Source organism: Perissodus microlepis, chromosome 6 (genome assembly GCF_051167445.1).
Source record: "Perissodus microlepis isolate ML-2025 ecotype Zambia chromosome 6, ASM5116744v1, whole genome shotgun sequence".
Classification (NCBI taxonomy): domain Eukaryota; kingdom Metazoa; phylum Chordata; class Actinopteri; order Cichliformes; family Cichlidae; genus Perissodus; species Perissodus microlepis.
The window spans coordinates 30,863,109-30,886,185 of NC_140466.1; the positions used below are offsets into that span (position 1 = coordinate 30,863,109).

At 40.8% G+C, this 23,077-nt stretch overlaps 1 protein-coding gene across 2 annotated transcripts in view; it reads left to right on the top strand.

The window, feature by feature from the left end:
* Window positions 1-194: 194 nt before the first annotated feature.
* Window positions 195-23,077, top strand: part of LOC146385954 (zinc finger protein GLIS2-like) — a 35,047-nt gene continuing 12,164 nt past the window's right edge. Inside the window, exons 1-4 of one of the 2 annotated variants that reach the window (XM_084931969.1) lie at window positions 195-677; window positions 18,305-18,493; window positions 19,997-20,190; window positions 22,238-22,423. In XM_084931969.1, the coding sequence (XP_084788095.1) occupies window positions 18,328-18,493; window positions 19,997-20,190; window positions 22,238-22,423 (546 nt within the window). In that variant the 5' untranslated portion in view covers window positions 195-677; window positions 18,305-18,327. The remainder of the gene's footprint in view (window positions 678-18,304; window positions 18,494-19,996; window positions 20,191-22,237; window positions 22,424-23,077) is intronic. The other variant, XM_084931970.1, reaches the window with a different exon arrangement.

The window sequence follows — 23,077 nt, forward strand, 5'->3', positions numbered from 1 at the left end:
GTATGACAAAATAAAAATGAAGAAGCGCTGCAATGAAAACGTCCAGATATTCAACAGCTGGAGGAGGAATGCTCCCTCGGATGTCAGACTCTCTCCCTCCCTCTCTCTCTTTCTCGCTCATGCTGTCACAGTGTCTCTCCACGCCCCCCTCTCCCTTTCTCACTCCCACCCAGACAGCTTCTTCCCTCCTCTCCGCCGCTGGAAGCTCAGTTGACCAGCGTCGCAACTGAGCGATGCGCCTCTCGGAGAGCCTGATTTTACGCCAGATTTGACATTCACGCCGCAGAGTATCCTGCATTCGTATATTTGAGTGACACACAATTTTTTTTAAAATCCCTATTCATTTAAAAATTTTTTTTTTACATAATAGTCATTTTGAAGAAAAATATTCCCAGGACAAGGTTTTCCAATACATATGTGAAAACTGACCACTAGCAATAGATATTTTACCTTCCGAACGATCCCCCGAGGGGAGGATTTGCTTTTCAACATCGCAGATTTCTTTGATTTTGAAAGCAGCCAGTGAAAACCGATAACTTTGATGAAGATGATACAGGACACGTCGGACAAACTCGCTTGATTTTGATGAATTTTTGAGCTCACAGTACGACCATTGAAGAAGCATCTTCAGGCAAACTACAGGGAGAAGATCTGCCTCACTAACAGGCTGTTATAAGGTAAATCTCAGCTTTGTCTGTGTATCTAGAAATCTAAGAGTCCCTTGACGTTTCCCTAATATTGGTTTACAATATGTGCCGGCCATAAGTGTGGCAGCACTTACAGAATTTAACTAGCTATGTATAAATATACGAGCCATGTAATGATTCAAGTATTAAAAAACAAACATTTACAGTATTAATACAGGTTGACATCTGTTGTCTTTAGGGGTTTTAATGGATCTAATCAATAAGAATGCTAGAAATGTTTAGCATCTGTGTTTTTCTTTGTCTGTAATCTGGATATATATTGTTTTCTCTGACCTTTTCAAAGATATCACTTTGAGTTTTTGAAATGACATTTTATGATTTTTTCTTAAAAATGATGAATTTAATATTAATGACAATAATCTTTACAGCCACATATGATCTTCCTACTCCTGGTAATCTCAGGAGCTCCTCAGGGGTTTCGTCTGGGAGCTCTGATTTTCTTCTGAAATGTATTTTGCTTGGAGAAAAAAAAAAAAACGTTAAAGAAATAACCAGTCACCAAAACTTTGTGGACTTGATGAAATGCTGTTTTGTTGAATTTTAAACAAATGAAACACTGATGTGAGGGACAGTGGTCCTAGCTAGGAAAACAACAGCATTATTTCCTTGTTTACATTGACGAGTGCAAATGAATTGGTTAGTAACAAAGTTACATCACAATTTTAGGGCTCAACGAGCTTTAAAAGAATTGCTACATATGAAAAAGCATCAGCTGTCCCCTTTACCTTGATGTCTGGTTGAAAAATAGTTTCCAAAAGAAAAGTTGTGCTGAGACTGGAGATATACCTTACACTCAACTGGATGTCCTTGTTGGAATATCTAGCAAGAAAAGGTTTGTGGTCAATAATTGTTTCACATTGTCATTTTATGAACAAACAGTTTATCAACAAACAACAACAAAATTAGGGTGGACGTTGTTCGGCTGTCAGATCACTAAAAATTTCTCAGCTTAACTAGAACTACTTCTCGATCAATTCAAGAAATTCAATATCAATCAAGAAAAAAAAACCCCAAAACAAAACCCATAAAATCAATTACATTTGATTTCTTCACCACAATTCATTTTGCTTTCTGAGTGACAGTTAATTGGACTAGCATTGCACATCGATGTACCATCGACATCATTTGGCCTGTGTAACAGTTATTGCCATCATCCTGTAACCAGTTTTTACTGTTTCCACTGTGCTTGTGTGATACGAGCATGCCCAAATGAAAAGGTGGGGTAAAGTGCTTTCAAGGTGGGGCATGAAGTTTGAAGTGGGGTTGTAACAACATGTCAGCCAAATATTGGCATTGACCTTATTGACTTTTTATTGGCATATCTAAAAATTAGATGGCATTTAGCAGTGTCAGTGGCCTGTGTTCATCTCCCGTGTCTCTCTCTTGCCTGTATCAGATGTGGTCTGACTAAATGTTGAAAGATTATTTGATTAAGAGCTCAAAGGCTCTTTACACGATTACCAAGTATTACTGTTGGTATTGCCCAGACTGGTATTTTGAACACTGACATTGGCTGGAATTTCCTAATGTAGCGTCTTCACTCTGGAAACAGTTGAACCAAATTAGCAGAAAGCCTATACTCTGAGAAAATGCATTGACAAGGGACATATTTTTAGCTTCATGCATTGTAACAGTGGCGTTATTGTTGTTTTTTGCGGTGATCCACAATTGTATTTGTATATAATTGCATACCGTAAGACCTTTTCTGTCCACAAACTACCAACTTGTGCTGAAATGCTTAAATTTAAAACCGCTACGCTGCCATATTTAGGGACACAAATACTCCCATATACACCACCTCTACACACCCATAAGTGTGGCAAGGTGGACACAAAGCACACACAAAACTTCCACTCTCCTCACACCAAGCATAGCTCCTCTGTGCTATGCTGCACAAGTTTGTATCAGAAAAAAACTTCCCAACTTCATTCTTGCACTTAGACTTCAATTCTCTGGGGTCTGAAATCCTGGTTTAGGGTTTGGGGAGTGGCCACTGGTGCATAAGACCAACAAAAATCCCTTACTGATGTTACATGGTGGTCGGGGCGAAAGTTTTTGCTGATTTTGTGGTTTTCATGTCATGCAGTGCTGCGTGTGTTGCAGGCTTGTTGCATCATGCTGCTCTCCAAAGGTTGGGCAGACGCACATGGACGGATTTTAGAAAAGACTCTGAGCCAAGAAAACTCCTTTCCTGTTGTTGTTGGGTGCATCTGTCTTACAGGCCCCTTCCACCCACTCAGTCTGCTACAGGGTGGGAACACTGCTCATGCATATGGAAACCTGCAGGATTGTGTGTACAAGTTTTAAGTAAATTGTTAAAAGAGGGAGAAAGAAAGAAACAAATAGAATAGGGAGATAAGAGTTAGGAAGGAATGATAAAATAAGGAAGAAAGATCAGAAAGTACAAAAAAAGTAGAAACAAAGTTAGTGAAAAAAAGAAACAAAGGATCACAGTTCACAACACTAATCAGTTATAAGAAAATACACAAAATGACTAAACTGTATGGGCAAAAATGAAAGTTTCAGGGCAAACAGAGCCACGGGGAGGAAAAGGATGGCAGAAGATGAAATGGAAGAAGTGAATAAAGTGAAAAATAAATAATCTGATGTGGACTAACAAAGGAGGAAATCAACGCAAGAATGAAAGGATGGCAGGGAAAACAAGGGAAACAAAGACGATGGAAAGTGAATGGAAAACAATGGGAACAGGTGTGATAGGACGGTAGTTAGAAGAAAAGAAAAGGAATAAAAAATAAGAAAGGGAGTGTGCAATACAAAAAAAGTGCAGCAAAAAAAAAGACAAAAGGAATGAAGGAAGAAAGCAATTTAGCCAAAAAAAGAGACTGACTGAATGAGTTATTTAATAAGTGGAGTAGTCCAGTGATGAGCCAAGAAAAAAAACAGTTTGGGAAAGGAAGCAATCCAAGGCCAGAAAGACAGGATAAAAAAGAAAGACGAAAGAAATGTTACAAAATGAAGGGAACAAAAATAAAGGCAAACAGGAATGAAATCCAGAAAATGGAGCAGACATGCGGCAGGAATAACCAAAGAATGAAGATGAGGGTGGAGGAAATAAGAAAGAAAACAAGGAAAAGAGATGGAAAAGTAGTCAAAGAAAGAAAAGAAGGACAAAGGTGAATAAAAGAAGCAACAGGTAAAAGAAAGAACAACCAAAACTGTTGATGTATCTCTGAAAAGGGACTCGAGGGAGATTCGGAGGGGTTCTCTCTTACTCCTCCATCCCTCTCTTCCTTGGACCTCCAGCCCTCCTGTGGTCCTCAACCTGAAACCATCTGAAGCCCCCTGTGTGGTTGCTGGCCTCAGGCCTCTGTTGTCTCCATACTTTCCCTGCTGTTTGTACATGATGGGTTCAGTCGGTTCAGTCCAGCTATAAAAGCACCACTCCCCTTCTTTCTCCCCTGCGGCACAGGCAGGAGTTAGCAGGCCTCATATGGGAAGAGGAGGAAGAGGAGGCCTCACTGGTTCTCTTCATATCCTTCGCTTTTTCCCCCCTTCTCCTCTTCTGTGCTCCGGTCTCCTTTCCTCTCCCACTTGGCTTGTTGGTTGGTTTGCGGTAGCATTTTCAGGCCTAGCCCTGGACGAGACGTTCATTTTTCTCCTCTTAGTTTCAAACCACTAACTAACCACTGGCTCCCTGCATCCCCCCCCACTCCTCTGCATCTAAGGAATGTCTTATTCACCTCCTCTCTACGTCTCTCTTCTCTGATTCTTACAAGCTAAAGCGCACATGCGTTTGTGCCAACATCTGCAAAGATACACACATGTATCTTTGAGCATACATGCTTTGAGCACACATGGCGTTACTTTTGCCAATAGGCGGACACAATTCGGCAACCCCACGTGAACACACACACACACATTTTGACACACAAAAGCCCCCCCCCCCGGACCCGTCAGTATGTGCCGACCACCTGTGAGGGTACACACACAGCCATAAACCTCCCTTTCTTCTCTCCCTCTTTTCCATTATCCTCCTGAGAGCCCAGCGCTGGGGCCTTCGCTTCCAATCCAAACATAGACCAAATTCCGAAAACCCCGACTCAACCCCCCCCCCCCCCCCCCCCCTCCCCCCCGTCTCTCTCTCTCATTTTCTCCTCTCCCACCCCTCTTTCTTTCTTTTGGGTTTGTGTTTGGAGGAAAGAGGCAAACGAAATGCTGGCCTCAGTGAAAAAGCCCTGGCAGAGCGAGGAGTGAGTTGTGAGGTAGAGAAAGAGAGGAAAACAGCCTTGTCTCCTCAAGGTTGGGAATTATGATTGTAAAGGGGGCTCAAGTGCCGTCGCAGACGGGCGTAGGATCTTGTTCTGTGTTCAAGTGGCCTTAGATGTGGACAACAATATGATGACTGTTTATTTTTTTTCTTGTGGCTACTTTGATGATGTTAAATTTTGCGTTGGTGTTAGTCTCAACAAGTCTTTAGGTTTGCTAGGAAGCCTACATGAAAGATTGTTGGCTTAATGGCTGCCCCTCCCTGAGCCAGGTTAGGTCGGAGGTGTCATCCTGTTTAAAGGGAGTTTTTTCTTCCCACTGTTGCCAAGTATTCACTCATAGAGAGTCGTTTAATTTTTGGGGTTTTCTCTCTATTGTTTATCTCCCTGTTATACTTCACTATATGAAACGTCTTGAGCCCACTGTTGGGCAAATGTGGGCAAGCAAAGATTCCACACTCTTTAAAACAGTTTCCCTTTTTAAAAGTCATATACTCAAACTAATGACACAAAGTAACATTTTGGAACTCTTGTGGTGGTCCACTACTTTTATTGCACATTCAAAACCATTAAAAAGTAGACCCAGAGGATCTAGATTCAGAATCAGAATGCTTTAATAATCCCTAAGGAAATTATGTCATGTTCATGTCTAGGGTCTTCTTGTTGCTTGATGCAAAGAATCCATCTGATATCCAGGGTCTTTGCTATTAAACTGCATGACACCATCTTGGAAAGCGCAAGTGCCTTCAGAAGAAAACCTTTGTGTAAGATAAGGAGTCTGATGAGGGATTTAAAAAGCACTCCAAACTTTTTTAATAAGTTATTCCACTGAAGGGAAAATCAAGTGGCACTGATTTCAAGACCAAAATGCTCCAAATGTCTCCAACAAAGCCAGGAATTTAACTTCAGGATTTGAAGGCTTTGCTGTCACAATGCATGCGCCTACAATCAGATTGCACATTTGAACTGCTTGTTGCATGCCAGGAGAAAAAAAGCAAAAAAAAAGAAAGAAAAGAAATTGCAGCAAAATACATGTCTACATGAGTGTAAGCTAAAGTAATTTGATTACAGCAAGAGTGGATCTCATTCAATTAGGTGTAGTGTGTTACAGTTCAGTATGTCTTTTCTAAATCTGGGACTTGGTAGCTTGCTGCATTTGATTCAAGTATGAATTCTCATATAAAATAACTGAAGATGAAGTGAAGTGAGCAAATCCTCCAATTAAGTAAAAAAACAAAACAAGATAGAGATGGCGAGTGTGGATTTATATGCACTAAATAAATGAGTGGGAAAAGCCCTTTTCCCCTACATGATATTGTTCCATCATCTGTTGCCATTGAGCGAAAATAATTCCATCTGAAAAGTTTACTTCATGATTAAGCACTAATCTGATGGATATTTCTTCATACAAAAAAACAGAAAATCGTGAATAACAGAACATTGCTGTTATTGTGTCGTCAGTAGATTTGGCTTCAGAAGCAAGAATCGCTTACGTTAGTAGGGAAAAAAAATTCCTGATTGGTTGCCAAACTGACGGTTTTGGTCTTGTTTCATTGCAAATTCTTTAAGTTGCCAGATGTCACAGGTTGTGTCACACGTTTTGCCCCTGAGTGCACACCTGTGACCCTGAAACGAGCGTATAATAAAATGTAGGAATGGAAAACACTTTTTGGAATAATCTTTTGTAATTGTCCCGTTTGGTGACGATGTGTTTTTCCTCTTGTTGGTTTGTGTGCTCGCATGTCAGCAACAGAAGAAAAAAAACAGCAAGCCAAATGTAATGAAATTAGCGGAGAGGTGAGGAACAGGCAAGGGTGGTGTTGACCCAGATCAGTGGCATTAAAGTTGAGATGAGAGAGACTGTTTTTATTGTTTCAGGACTAATCTCCACTTTTTAATGGACAACTTGCAGAGTTAAAATTATTACACTGTAAATCTGTATAACAGATTTGCTTTAATCTTGAAACAGTGAGAGCAATAAAGAGCTTGTAATCCCTGCCATATAGGAAAGTCAGTATCTCCGCCTTAGATGCATAGAAAAGTAGGACAGTATCACCACTGTGAGTAGTAACAGAAAGAAAAGGACCCCAGCTGCTAGTGACAGAAGATTGTCTGGACTTAGTGAAAGGCTCCTCCAAACGAAATGGTGTCACCTCCTAGGTGAAGTAGTTTTGGAAATGCCCAAATGGGAGGGAACACTGGGGAAGTCCCAGGATGTGCTGGAGAGATTATAATTGGCAGGCTCTGGAACATATCCACCCAGAAGAACTGGAGGTGATAGCGAGGGATAGGGAAGTCTGGACATTGCTGCTTACACTGCTAGGCCTGTGATGTGACCCTGTGGCTACAACATTTATTTCTCTCCTCAAGCTCTTCCTTGCCTTTCTTCATGTGGGCTGTCCTGTCTACTTTCCCGTCTAATCTCCTTGGATATAGCCGCTTTCTTTTTTAAGGTAGCACAAAAAAACGCCCCTGTTTTGGTTTCAGATTTGGTTCCTGTCATATTCAACTGTTTTTCACAAACCCAGAGAGAAAACTGGATGAAAATGTCAGTCTGCTTGTTTCCCACAGTGTGAGAAAGCCAACTTAGTAATGGATTTTTGTGGAATCTGGAAGGAATCTGTTGCAGTGATTTACCTATAGCTGCTTCCTCTCGGTGGAAAACCTTAAAGGTAGCCTAACCTTGACTCTCTATTGAAATGTGTACAAATGGACTGTTTTTCTCAGGTGGCTTCTGGCCCAACTCCTATACTGACTGGCACTCCTACAGGACTCATAATGTCTGCTAGCATTAAAACATAATTAATTCTTCCTGCTCAACTCTCAGCTGACTTTTTTCCAGCTCATTACTCTGCTATTTGATGGAGCCTTTTTCCTTTCCCTCCCTCTTTGTTTCCTCAGCTAGAATGAGAGGAACGGTCCACAGTACAGCTGGGATTGGTTATTATTTACTGGCTTGGCACATACACGAGCACACGCATACGAAAGCACGCATGCAGAGACTCACACACACACACACACACACACACACACGCACAGTGGAAACAAATTGGGTGAATCTGCTCTGCACGCAGGAATGTGAGGCACATGTGTTTGTGTGTTTTACGTCTGGATGACAGAGCTGAGGGAATGAAAGAGGGAGGCTGAGAAAGAAAGAGGAAAGAAGGACAAAGAAAAAACAAAAACTGAGGGAAAGGGAAAAAGAGAGACGGATTTCTGGGATGCAGACTGTGCTTGGCCTCGTCTGTCTCGCCTGACAAGGTTAAAAACACTTTTCTCGCTTTTCTTTCTGTCTTTCATTTCCCAACATCCCTTCCCTTTTTTTCATCCTCCACTCATTCTTTTCCATCATCCTCCATTCTCTCTTTTTTCGTCCTCTTCTCCATCCGTGGTCTTTCTCTTTGAGGGTGGCAGTGGATGAAACGGTCAGGATGGAGGGCCCGTGGGTGGGTGTGGGGGTTCTGTTGCACAGTTGACGGCCAGGAATTACAGAGAGGCAGAGGGGAGAAGTGAAGTCTCTGTTCATCTTGTCCTGCTGCCAAATGGTGGGATGGTGGTAGCGGGGGTGTTGCAAGGCATTATGGGTGGGGGTTCTGAACGAGGTGAAGAGACAGATGTAAGAGACGAAACTAAAATATAACGAGAATGAAAAGTAAAAAGTAAATTATTTCAGATTGAATCAAAGACTGCTGCTCATAGGGTTCGATCGCAGGCTCAGAATCTGCTGGTGTTCCCGTGTACGAGACAGAAGTGGGACAGAGCGTTTCAGTCTGTGGCTCCTTGACTTTGGAACAGTCTCCCGCTGTAATTACATTTAGCTGACTCTGTGGACTCAGTTAAAAACCTTTTTGTCTGACCAGGCTTTTTGTTGATACCTTTACTTTTTTGTAACAAAGATTTTCTGCTAAAAAAATGATCTCACTTGATGTCAAGAGAATTCCTAAGCAACAAGTGGCAACATAACCTATTGCTGATCAACCTTAAGTCATCAAAAAAAAAAAAAAAAAAAAAAGAAGAATATAAATTTACATGTGGACATGGTGTTCATGGACTTTGTGAAAATCTTCACCTGGAAGAAGGTGAAGATTTTCAGTCACTTAGAATGCAGTTTATGTGTGGACGAATGGCCAAAATGCATTAAAAAGGCTACCAAAATACCAAAGCACGCGTGGACAGGTCATAAATACGACAATGAGCCTCAGATGATGGAATAAACACATTCGCTGTTACATTAGAATATGCTATTCTTAGATCAATGAAAAGAATTGCCCGACACATCCTTTAACAGAGTAGTGAACTCATTGGAGGTGTTTTATTGCTTCCATGAATGTGAGCATTTATCATCAGAGAGTGCATGTGAACATCGATGCAGAAGTTCACATGCCAGTTTTTGTGCCTGTGCAGACTCAGAAAAAAACAGAGTACAGCATGCCAGCTATGCATTGACCCTTTAGCTGGACTTCAGGGAAGTGTAACAAGAATGCCTCTTTGTGGCATTTGTGTTCATGTCCAAAACCAAGTATAATTAAACCAAAACCACAGTGAGATCAACATATGTTTTGGAAAAATGTTGCTGCCATAAAAAATTTGACTAGCATCTATTTGTCATAAAGTGCATGCTTGGGGCGCTGTGTCTGTGCTAATTACTAACTAATTAATTACAAATAATTATGAATTCGTTTTTACAACATAAGGCATGGGGTCAGACAGGCTGAGTCAGACAGGTAGATACAAACAATGATTTAATAAGTGAAACATGCTCACTTTGCCCTCATGTGGTTTAATTACTGGCAGTGATGAGCATGTTCTGAGTTAACTAAGCCATTCATCTCCCCCAATGGTTTTGATTCTTTTAGGCCATATGTTTTAACATGCAGTGTGAATGAGTGCTCTGTCTGTATGATTTTCTATAAGTGGTTTCTATAAGCTGTATTACTGCTATGATGTTATGGTTATGCGTATTCTGTTGTGTTCAGAGTTTATGTGCGGAAGAATAGAAAATTTTATACTCTGATTTAAACCATATGGGGACGAAACCCTCAGCTTTTTGTCAACAGGCCAATAATTTGTCCGTACATGTACCACTGACATAAACTTTTCATAAGGACAGATAATACATAAACCATAGCCATCTATTATAGTGATTCACTTTTCTAAACTAATACACAAAACATATTAAACTCTGCATCGGTGCAACTGCTGCACATTTCAGATATCCGATGAAACAGACGTAAAAAGTAAGTAAAGAGTGAGCAGTTTCTGTTTCTTACACTTGCAATGAGCAAAACAATTTCAAAACACAAAACAGACGTACTATACCAGCGTGGGCCTTCTTTATAAAGCTGAGCAACACAGGCTATTCTTTAAGCTGCAGGTACAGGTGAAGTGTCTGTTAACTCATTCATTTAAATCCAATATTCATTCTTCTCAGAATAATGGTTCTTTCAGAGCTAATTGGCTGATTAAATGTTCATCAGTTAGCTACTTCCTTTGTCTGCTTGCTGTTTGGTGTTGAGCAAAGAATGAACTGTTGGTTTAATAAACCATTTGGTTGGTCAGGGAGGAGTACGAGTGTACAAAGGGAGTGAAAAGCTCTGGAGTGATTTGGTTTGATATGGTTAAAGTGAAATCAAATTACACCTTTTACTTACATTCATTTGACCCATTTCATTAATGTAAACACAAAGAAGTGGTTTCAGAGTGTTTCTTGAAAAGAGTTAGATTTTACAAAATTCTTAACACTGAAGAATTAGAGAAGTTAGTACAAATATGCTCTTAACTTCCACCAGCATGAAGTTTACTATACATGGTTATGTTCATCTTTGAGTTACAAAGGGATAAACTGTAACGAGGGGGGTTTATCTTTTATTACAGCTCTGGTATATCTCACTCTTCCTCAACTGATCTTTCCATTTATAAAGCTCCTATCTGATTAACGCCCCCCCACCCCATGTGTGCTCTAAGTGGGGGAGTCTTAAATAACTCTCCAGCATTTTCCTCCCGGGGCCTAGCTTCCAAAATGTTCAGCAATTTTTTTTATATATGATAAATAGCAGGTATCACATATTTTTGCAATAAACACACATATTTCACTGCCTAATGTCCCTAAATGTGATTTTCAGCATTGTGGATGCTGTTTAAGAACCTGTTGATTGAGCTTGTTCCAGTTTGTTTATTTCAAAGCAAATGTGACTCTTTGGTCATAGCTGCACTGGAGTCTGTTTGGGATTTAAATATAAAAAAGCAAAAACTAGTGTGTATTTGTCATCTGACACAAATGAATAATTAACTTGCAATCGAATAAAAAATGCTTCCATTAGTGTTAGCTACACCACTATTGTACTTTCTACAAAAGATGCGTGTCATGTACTTTATGGTCAGAAAAGTACATGTCAGTGAAAAAGTGCCTTGAACCTGCACACTTTCTAATGGTTAGCAGGGGGCGACTCCTTCAGGTGCATTAAGAATTTTGGTTCTATGACAAAATGACCCTCTGCTCCCTTGATCTTTAAACAAAGTAAACATTTTGTTTAAAGATCAAGTCCTTTCATCCTTTCATCTACTTTGAAAGTATGATAAAGCAGGTTTGGTTCATTCATTGTTATGCTACCTAGTGTATATAACAGAGGTTTTTTTTAAAGGGCATTGCTGACAACCATATGGTTGATTTTAACACAATACATACAGTGAAGAATTATGTTAAAAGTCTGTGAATTTAGTAGCCATGGAAGATGTTTTTGTAACAGGTTAATAACTGTTATTACTTGTGACAGCTGAGGTCACTACTAAGGGTGTTTTCACACCTATAGATTGTTTAGTCTGGTCCGTATAAGTTGATTCGTTTGTAACTTGTAACTGTAACAAACCCACAGCAGACCTGGGTGCACGTTCACGTTCGCCGTGCAGGTGCGTCCGCCTACCCTGCACGGCACCGCAAGCCACACCCCGCCACAGTAACCTTGTAGCTTTTTTGTTTTGTAGATTTGATTTCTTTTCACACAGAGAAAAATCAAAATGAACTCCAAGCAAAACTGAATGCATCACTACAAACCACGTAAAAATGTTGAGCTCGCTTATTGTCCAGATGTGTCTGGGGTGGGAGCAACAAAAGTAAACCACTGATTAATTGTACCTTAATTGTACCTTGGCACATCCCAGAATAGCAATCAAAGGTGGCCACGGGATGGTTTTTAGTTCAAACTTGTAATGTACACCTGGTAGTTGGTTCAGATCGTGGTCTGTATTAGCAATAACAGTTTACTAGAAGCACTGGAGAATCATTGCTGGTGGCATTTCAGACAGTATCAAGTGTGCAACACTGCAGCTTCCAATGAAGTTGACTCCCTGATTAATTCTTGAATGTAAAAACAAACCCTAGGACCTAGTCATATAGGCCTACAGACTGGTCAGCGACCTCTCCTGGAAATCTTTGGTTGGTTGGAGAAAAAATATGCATTCCCTATTCATTGGTGGGTAGTTGCAAAGTAGGTGTTACACCAACAATCCTCCTTGTGATCCATGATGTTGCAAGCGCTCGCTAACCAAGCAGTCAAAATGATGCCTGTTTTCAATGGCTACTAACCATTTTCAGCTGCTGATGACCAGCATCCTCCAGCACCCACTCGCCAACCTGTTGGGGAATACCCAGTTTTCTGTAATAACCTGTGTTTGGCAGGGGGACTTGGACTAGTCTCTAAGGCTCTGTCACTGGGCCTTTAGCGATCAAGTTCACCTATTGTCAGTCAGAAACCTCTAGCAATCCCTCACCATCTGGTTGGAGAATATATATTTTCCTCTAGCAGCTGGCGGTTGCCATGGAGTTTCTGATCTGTCTCTTGGGCTGACTGGGGCTTTCATTCAAGGAATTAATAGGAAAAGTATTGTTTGTGTGAGTGAATCTGAGCTTGAATAAACAGCACTGTTCAACTCTCTTGGGTTTTCTAATGTGCACTTCTTGTCATGACACTTAGCAGCTCAGCCCTTTTGGAACAAATTTGTTGGTAAAGTGAGCGGCTACTTCATGCCTTTCAAAAGTCTCCCTATAGACAGCAAGAGTCAGAAGTAAGCTTGTTGACGTATAGAGATGTGAGATTTGTGGTAAATTTCAAGTGAAAAAAAGACAGTCGCTGATTCCAGAGGTTACACCCGCCCACCCCCCGCTCCTCCTCCCCCTGACAGTCGCCACCACTCCCTTCATAAGTGGTGTAGACGCCAGTGTCAGTATGAGAGACACTGCAGGCTCTACTGGTAGCTATTGCAGACTTGCTCAGTACAGTTGCATCACTTTGTGCTGCCGAGATGCAAGAGAGAGAGAGAGAGAGGGAACGCCGAGACATGCCGAGACAAATAATGGGAAAAGTGTGAGGGGAGGAAAGGGTGGGAGCCCATGTCTGACTCCCACAGTTTCTGTTTTCTCCTTGCCATTTTTCATCGCCCACTCGCTCTCAGTCTCCCCGCACTGTTGCCGTTTTTCTCTCTCCTGAGGGAAGTTCACCCTCGTGAATGCTGGCATAGAGCGCGCGCCGTGAATCAGAGTTGACATCATATAAAACAACAGCGCAACTCATTCTCAAGTTGTGAACACTGACAGTAAATTTCCTTTTTGCTGCCGTGGCGGTGAAAAGAAAAAAACCCGCTTGATTGCAGCGGAGGTGGTTTTGTTTTTGTGACTGGAGTTTGAAATGTGATATAGTCATTAGTGTTTTGGATGATCTGCACAGTCTCTCCGGCCCTCGAAAAACATATTGTGCAACACTTGGACTTCAATGAGAAAAGAAAAACTTGTGTTTGTCCTCTTTCTTTAAAAGAAAAACAAACTTGCCTCCAAGAACTTGTTTACCTCCAACTCACCACAGAATGTGTGGTAAGAGGAACCCCCCGCTGCTTCCTCCATGCTTCTCAACAACCTTTCTATGTCCTTAGAAACCCTTTTTTCTCCTAATGCAAACCAGTTGTTTTGTTTTTTTGTCCACTGCTGTTCAAACAGGTGTCCAATTTCATTTCTCACGAGGGCACCTCGGCCTCTTTTCTTTTTGTCTCTGTATGCCTCCACGTCACAAAAACAAAGCCTCCTATCATCCTCACTGTTGCGGCGGTCTTGCATAATACCTTATAAGGACACTGAGTGGAAGATCAAAGAATATATAAACCTTAGAAATCAGGCCTGATGTTGTTCCTGGAGTGATGGACTGGCTTAAATCTCTTTCTCTGTCTGCTGCCTTGTTGAAACTGATTCCTCCTCATCCTGACAGCTAGTTTTCCACACGTGGAACAAGCATAGGTCTAGAGTAAAACATAAAAAAACAATCATTGAATACCTACACTGAAAAAGGTTTTTACTTCAAGACTGTGAAGTCCATGCCTGATCTTGCTGAGAATTTCCAAAGCTTTACAGTCTATCTTCTCAGTTATTAACACTGTCATTTCATGTCATTGTATCTTGTTCGATTTGGAAGGACAGAACGGGAATAAAAACAAGTCGTGAAACTGGGGAGAAATAAAAGAAGGGAGCTCAAAAATGCACTGGAGAAGAAAAAGTAGGAGAAAAGAAAAAGGAGTGGGAGGTACAGAGAACAGGAGAGGTATGCTCCGCTGGAGGACTGGGAGAGGAAAACCGCAGGAAGGAGTGAGAGGGAGGGAAGTAAAGCGAGCGCACGAGAGAGAGAGAGACAGGGGAGGAAAAATAAAAAAATAAGAGAGAGGGAGAGGCCACATCGGGGCACCGTGGAAGCAAATGTTTCCTGTGAGAGGAGGACAAACTCTCATGTGTGGGTGTGTTACACCTGAGGGGAGGGGATAAACTGTGTGAGCATATGTGTGTGTGTCTGCTTTGCTTCATATATAATAGCTTCAAAAAATCGAACTGTCAAAGTGGGATTTGGATGAGTCTAATAACGATTTCTCGTGCTGAGAATACACATAGCATCAGCAATCCGGTCTGAGTGTAAACCAGTATTTCCATGCAAGAAATGTGCAAGCAATGCACTTTGTGTGTATATGTGTGCGTGTTTGTCAGCTTGCCTCCCTTGTAAGAATTAGAGGGTTCTGACAGGCATATCTAACCACTGTGCGAGGACGCTCCTGACTTTTGAGGTGTTTTCGATTTCAAACAAATGGGTTTAATGCAGGTTGGTTTTAAGCATAACTTTGTTGGTTGAAGGTTTGAGGTAGAGTGGTGCCATCTCTCAGTGAGGGACAGTATGGAAAGACCATCTCTGAGTGAAAAATGCTGCTCCTTACATGTATTTACAGTATGTACTATACTGTATAGGACAGTGAGTGCATGCACTAGTGCACAAGTATGTACATATGCTTGACTGTAAGTCTGCAAATAGTCAAACTATGTGTTTTTGTAGGCAGTGGAGGATCCATAAGTGGATCTGGGCGTGCTGCCCAAACGCAGGTCACTGAGGGGAAAAAAGGGGGTGGACCCGTTGGGAGGTTGGGGGCTCATGTGTGGTTATGAGCCATACACATGTCTACTGGTGTGACATATGGTCCTGAGTGTGCGTGCTGTTACAGTACCTCCAAATAGCTGCGTGCGTGTGAGAGAGAGAAGTCAACAAGGTTGCTGTGGAATGTGAAACTTAGTGTGGTGAGGTAGCTGGCAAGCCGACAGGAGGACCTAAACACTGACTTCATTGTGGTTTAGCCTCTGCCTTATATTATGTCGGGGGATTGTGTCGGTGATTGTGGAAGAATTTGCGGCGACAGCAAGTTTAGAAGTTAAGGAGGTGTACATGTAGCTGGAAAGTTTAATCCAGCCGGTGAAAGTAAATTAAGAATGCTCTTGCTGCCAGCTATCATTAAAGAGTCATATGGTGAGACACACCGTGGAGCTTTTGCAGTTGTGTCACAAAATGCACTTACAACCCACGTCTGGCGCCAGTTGGGAGTTGGGAGGCAAACACTGACTAAATGCAGTTTAAATACTGTTGTCTTTGAAACGGATACCTGCAAACATTTCTGCACTGTGGGTGTAAGATTTTAAGTGAACTCTGCAAAGTAGAAATGTTTTCAAACTGTCATTTTTGTAGGATGGAGAAATATTTTTATTTTACCATTGTCTTGTCTGTATGCTAGGGTTGCAATTAAACGCAAGGGCTAACAGTTAAGCCTGGTTCTGTCTTTTTTTTTTTTTTTTTTTAAAGTAAACTTGCAATTAGCAACATATATATCAAAGTTTTGAATGAGGAAACACCTGGCAACTTGATGCACTATGGAAAGAAGGCAAGCTGGTGGAGGCAGTGTGTTGCTACGAGCAATGTTGCTGGTAAACCTTGGGTCCAACCATCCATGTAGATGTTATGTTGACACGTACCACCTACTTAACCATTACAGACCATGTACACACTTTCATGGAAATGGTATTCCCTGATGACTGTGGCCTTTTTCAGCGGGATAATGCTGGAGCAAAGATAGTTCAGGAATGATTTTAGGAGCACAACAATGAGTCTAAGGTTTTGACTTGGCCTCCAAATTCCCCAGATCTCAATTAAATCAAGCATCATTGGGATGTGCTGGACGAACAAGTCTGAGCCGTGGAGGCCACACCTTGCAATTTACAGGACTTAAAGTATATGTTACTAACATCTTGGTGTCACATACCACAGCACACCTTCAGAGGTCTAGTGGAGTCCATGACTCGATGTTTGGAGCAAAAGGGGACCAGCACAATATTAGGCAGGTGGTCATAATGCTATGACTGTTTAGTGTATATCTATGTTATAGTTATGTATGTATAACATAGAGTAGATATCTTGACCTAAACCTCATGAACTCATGAAAGAATAAAGTTACGTTGAAACCAAGCACACCATTGTTTTTCTTGTGACATTACCAATAAGTTTGATGCGTCACATGGCCCTCTTCCTATTGAAAAAACAAAAGTTGTATCCAAGATGGCCGACTTCTAAATGGCCACCATGGTCACCACCCATGTTGAGGAGTTTGCCCCCTCACGTATACTAATGTGCCACAAACAGCACTTTAATGTCACCAACCATTCCCATGTTATTATGGTGTATCCATATAAATGGCCCACCCTGTATATAATACCAAATGTAATTCAAGATTAGATGATCTTTTTTTGACATCGCGTAGACACCCCCACTGACACGGAGTGAATAACAGCTGTGGAATTCTCAGGTGCAAAAATGTTGTGTATTGTGTTGACTTTCCCGGCAGCTGTCAAGCATTTCACTGCGGGTTTGGTCCAAGAGTTTCCCCTCTTTGGTTTTCTGCTGGGAGATTTTTTTTTTCTTTGCAGCACATATCTGGGTCTTGAGTCATTTAGTCTAACAAGAACCCATGAGTTTAGTCATTGGCTGGGATAACTTTTGTCGCATGCTTCACCCAGAGTATCATACCATCAGAAGTGGAAAACTACTGAAAAGTCTAGTTTAGGCCCTCGAGTGTTCACCACAGAAATGCAGAGGATCAAAGTAACAAGCCCACATCATTATGAATTTCCCCCGGGAACTGAGCTACAACTAAAATTGACAACAAAGTACTAAGCCTACTATTTTCAAATTGCCTGATTACAGAATACATGACCTAGAACAACTAACATTTGTAGGTAGTATGTTAATTAACAAGTATTCACAATTTAGTGAAGTGTCATCTAGACTAACTGTTACTATTACTTCAGTTTGTGGGATATTAAGTAGTTTTTTGTAACAGTTTTGCGACTATCATTTTAGAATTTATTTGGGATTATTGCAGAATTATTTCTCATTGCATCTGGAAGTCTAAATGTGGATGCTTTACTACTAAAGAGGAGAGGACTATTGTTATCCAAATTCTAAGAGGGGAATGATAGCTGATGATACACCAGCGGATATCCCATGAAGAAAGATGTGTAACTCTGTACTATTTGTGTGAATGTTGAATCTCGAGAGCCTAAGAACCTGGATCAAGAAAAACGGATGATTTTAGTCATTTAAGTCACTTTATTGAGTGAATTAATTGAATTAATCGTATCTTTTAACTCAACTGTAGTGTAAGATGTGCAAAATGTTTTTTTGTTTAATAACCTGTTATATAGTCGTCCGTTAGCACGGTGGTGTGAAAGAAATGTCTCCCTGTGTGTAAATGAGATTGTTTTGATTTGTGGGTCCCAGGTATTTCTTTCCCAGATGAGTCAGAGTCATTTCAGAGTGTGGGGAGTTGTGGTTAGCACCCACAACAGACTCAGTATCCCTGAGTGTGAGAGAGAGAAAAGGGAAAAGAAATGTACCTTTTACTGTACAGATTTATTCCAGGAGGTTATTAAAAAAAAAAAAATTAGTAAGTGAGTCCTAATAATAAATTTGCTTTCATTGCTCTTTACTGAAATAAAGACACTTTGTTAACTTGTTTGTCTGTTGCTAGGTGGGCAACAATAATCGGCGGCCATGTTGTCTGTGGATGAGCCACTGGACTTGAAGCTTCCCTCAGGTCGCACAGACGGTCCAGGGATACTGGGAAAGAGGAGCTGCCCGTCCTCTATTTGTGCCCACATCAGCATCAAACGACTGCGGCTACAGTGCACAACTTTTCCATCGCCTCCCTCTTCTCCAGGTACGAGTTAACCTGGTAAACATCTGGCAGTTTTAGCATCACTGAAATAAATTCTCCATCATTTCTGCTCTCCTAAATACACACATGACATGACTTTGATATTGTCATGGCGCAGTAATTAAGTTTATCACTGTGGTAATGCAATAGCGTAATAGGTTGATTCTCTGTCCTCACTTTCCTGGTAACCTATTATTGCAAACCCAGTGAACAGTAGCTCATTTGTGTCCTCGAGAAGATTGTCCCCATTTTTGTCAGTGCAGCTCATAACAAGAGGAGTGTGACACTGATATGAAGTGACCTAAAAAAATACAGCACCTCTGTGACATTCACAAACACAATGGACTTTGTGTCTTCATTCTTGTGTCAGCTTTTGTGCTCAGCATTACTGCATTGTGTGCTTCCGTCTCTGTTTAACACAGAAACACTGCTGTTGCTATTGATTAAAGGACCCATGGGCAGAAAATAGAAACTGAGATTACAACAAATTCAGTTGGTGATTTGCAAATATAGTCTCAGGAAGGTTTCTGGAGAGCTAGGCAGGTAGGACGGGCTGAGAGTAGAGGGTGCAGGCAGAGGGCTGAAGCTGGGGTGTGTGGTGAACCTGGGACAGAGAGAAGAGATTTTGAGCTTCACACAAGGAAAAACTTAAGTCCATATAAATAATAATAAATAGTCCATATATAAGTCCATATATCACCATATAAAGAGGACCTAATCCATCATTCACAATGGATGGCGTGACTGAACTAATGAACAAGGGTCATCCCTTCCATGTTTATGGTAGCTCTTGTTATTAAAAGTCTCATTCACCCAATCATGCACACATCCATACCCAAGTGCCTTGTCTAACATTTGCACATACACTCAGACTCTGAAGGATGGATTGGGGGCAACTTGAGTTTCAGTATCCTGCCCAATGATGACTTCACACGCAGTCTGGGGTAGCCTGGGAATTGATCCACCAACCTTCAAACTGATAAATGGCTTGCTTTAACTGCTGATGACAAACAAAGGGCTAGTAGCTATTTTGTGTCCAGTATGGATGAAGCACCATGCACTTACATTAATGAGTTCTGTGTGATTGTTTCAGATAGCTGCGATAATAACAAAATGAAATGGCCTGGGAGTCGCTTTGTGCAATTTTTTTATGCGACTTTCTTCTTGTTTTGAAAAGTGCTTCATGATTTATTTATTACTTTTATTGTGATTGTTATAAAATCTAAGAAGAAGAAAGAACAAAATAAGTCAGAGGATTTTAGAAATGTTCTACATGCCTCAATGAAATTGAAAAGGTAGAGATATATTTAAAATATTTTGAAACATATTTAAAAAGAGTGAGCAGGGGTGTTGCTAAGACCGTGGCATTACCTGCAAACAATAACGCGTTGGTAAAATTACAAGGACATTTTGTGAAATGAACCTTAGCAAAGCAAGAAATCAATGAATCATGATACTGCGATGGATGTAATAAGGATCCTGCTTTATCTCTAATCTCTAATCTAGATTCCCTGTCTCCCTCTCAAGAACGACCTGGGTCCTGCTTCACCCCTCCAGCCATGGACCTCAGCCTGTCCCCCTCCTTGCGCCATGCCTCTTCTCTCTCCCCATCCCCTTCCTCGCCATCCTCCCTCTCTCCATCCTCTCCCATGGAGTCCCCTCAGAGCAGCAGCAGCCCTCAGCCACACCTCTTCTCTCGGGTGAGTCCATGTGTTTGCTGGAGTGCACTAATGCTACCCCTCCTTGCGTTGATGCACTTTGCAATTAGTGTGCAAACACGAAAGTTGTGTTTTGCTTGTTTCATCAGTTGACTTGGTAATGACTTCAATCTCTTGTGACATTTCAGAGAGGATATGGGGATTAAAAAGATTTGAATTGAGTGGCTGGGTGCAGTATACTTAGGCTGCAAAGCATCAGACCGAATCAATACCTTGTATTAAGATTGCATCTGGCCCATTTTTATAACAGCAATTTGTTAGCAGTGTATCAAGCTTGAAAAATGATTGTTGTCAAAAACTGCATGTCAATTTGCGAGTCTAGATAGCGCTTGCAAGGATTGCGTGGATAGCATTTTAGTTTGTTTAAAAATTAATGGGAGAAAAAAATGACATCTTCTATGTTGCACATTTGTATTGCCAAACCTCTGCTTCGAATTTTGTTGACCTTGTTGATCTTGATTTGAGATATCAAAAATCCTGCTCTTCACATACAAGGTCTAAAATAATCAGGCCCCATCTTATCTTAATGACCTTGTAGTATCACCGTATTAGAGCACTTCACTCTCGCACTGCAGGGTTACTTGTTGTTCCTAGATTATTTAAAAGTAGAATGGGAGGGAGAGCCTTCAGTTTTCAGGCCCCTCTTCTATGGCACCAGCTTCCAGTTTGGCTTCGGGAAACAGACACTATCTCTACTTTTAAGATTAAGCTTAAAACTGTCCTTAGCATATAGTTAGGGCTGGATCAGGTGACCCTGAATCCTCCCTTGGTTATGCTGCAATAGGTGTAGACTGCTGGGGGATTTGCATGATGCACTGAGTATTTCTTCTTCAACCACCTTTCTCACTCACTATGTTCATAGACCTCTCTGCATTGAATCACACTTGTTATTAATCTCTGGCTCCCTTTCACATCACGTCTTTTGTCCTGTGTTGTTTTGCTCACTCTAACCAGTCGCAGCAGATGGTCGCTCCTCCCTGAGCCTGGTTCTGCTGAAGGTTTCTTCCTGTTAAAAGGGAGATTTTTCTTTCCACTGTTGACAAAATGCTTACTCATAGAAGGTCATGTGATTGTTTAAGATCTCAGATAAGCAGAAGTGAGGCCTAGGAAATGGTAATCATTTCCCTGTGTGAGCACACTGGTCGGATTAAAATGCACATGCCCCTGAATTGATGTCTTAAAAGTATCAAAATGGATGAGATATAAAAAAACATCACCAACTGTGAAGCTGTTGTGAATGTGAATATAATTTTTTTTTGTACAGAGATGTAGAATAATAAAAGTGTTTTACAAGCACACACTCCAGGTACGTGTATGTATTCGTGTAATCGCTTAATCTTCTGAACAGGCATGACCACAATCTTAGAATTCTCAAACCGGTGACCGATCGTGGCTGAATGCGCTCCATTTTTCTTCAGCAGGACTGAATAGAAAAGTGATCCAGGGAGTGAATCTAATTTGCCAGTGCAGCATCTGCACACAGCCCACAGCCACGCAGTGATTCTGTCTAAATCAAATTTTAGCCGTGCTTTAATGGTGAAAACATCAAACACACAACTCCTTTACTTACGGCACAAAATCTCCCTTCTTGGACCAGATTAATCATTTAGCAGAGAAAGTCCTCATTTTTACATTATCAAGCCATTTTTCATTGTCATCACTGGATTTGCTGAAGTGTATTCTAATTATAAATCAAAAAACAAATGCAGACCTTCAATCCCCATTTAATAAACATACATGTCATGGATGCAAAAGCTCTTAAATCATACTTTAACACACTTGAAGTAAACACGATCAGAAGGAGTACATTATTATTTCACAACCTTCCTCCATTTCCTCTGATAGTTGTATCTTTCTAATGATCAAGCTCAAAGTGGAAGGCTTTAGTGTTAGGTCTGCTTCTTTCTTCATCGTTAACGGTGAAGTAAATTAATTATTTTTCTTTTCTTGTGAATAGCTAATGAACATCTTGCCTTTGTTGCCACAAAATTCTCTTGCTCTGACCTCTCTCTATCCTCCTCTGCTTTAGGAATCACCTTTTCACCGAGGTGTGGAACCTGGTGCTTCACCACAGGGCTATCCATTTTATGTCCCAGTTAGAAGTCCACCAAGAAGCTACAGCTTTCCCTCTTCCATGTTCATCAGTCAGACTAGAGAGAAGCCGGTTTCTCCGGAACCCTCCATGGATGCTCAGTTGGCCTGCCGTTGGATGAAGGTATGTGTAATTAAATATTATAGGTTTAGTTATACTTATATATTAGTTATATGTTTATTGCATGCATTTGAGCAGAAGCTTGAGTCATATTATTTTGGCAGATAATATTATTAATCATGTGTCGCGCTTCAAACCCTACACTTAATAGCAGGCACAAGCAGTTTCTTCAATGAAGGTGAAAAAGAGCCTGCAAACATTACTCTGACCACTAAGTGGCGCTGCAAACAAAATATATAAAGCTGAGAGTTACAGGAAAAAGAGGTCAGTGGGGATAAATGCTATCAGAGGTTACAGTATAAAAAAATGAGTGTGGTGTGCGGTGTGATCTAGCAATAGCAAATTAACCAGTTTGGTGTGAAAAGTGATTTACTTTTTCATCTGTTTATATAATTTTAAATAGATAAACTTTGTGTTTTAAAAAAAATATAGTTGAGTGTATTAAGGTCAAAATCAACCATTTCCTATATTATATTCTGGTATTTTAAGAACTAAAGGATTAATAATTATGTATAAAAAATGAATGAAAAACAATGAAGTACCTTGATTAGGTAAACTGTACAAAACGTAACTCATATATCAGAACAACAGATGCTATGATTAATGGACATGCTCTTCAGTACGTCACACTTAAATTTATTACATACAGTAACTACA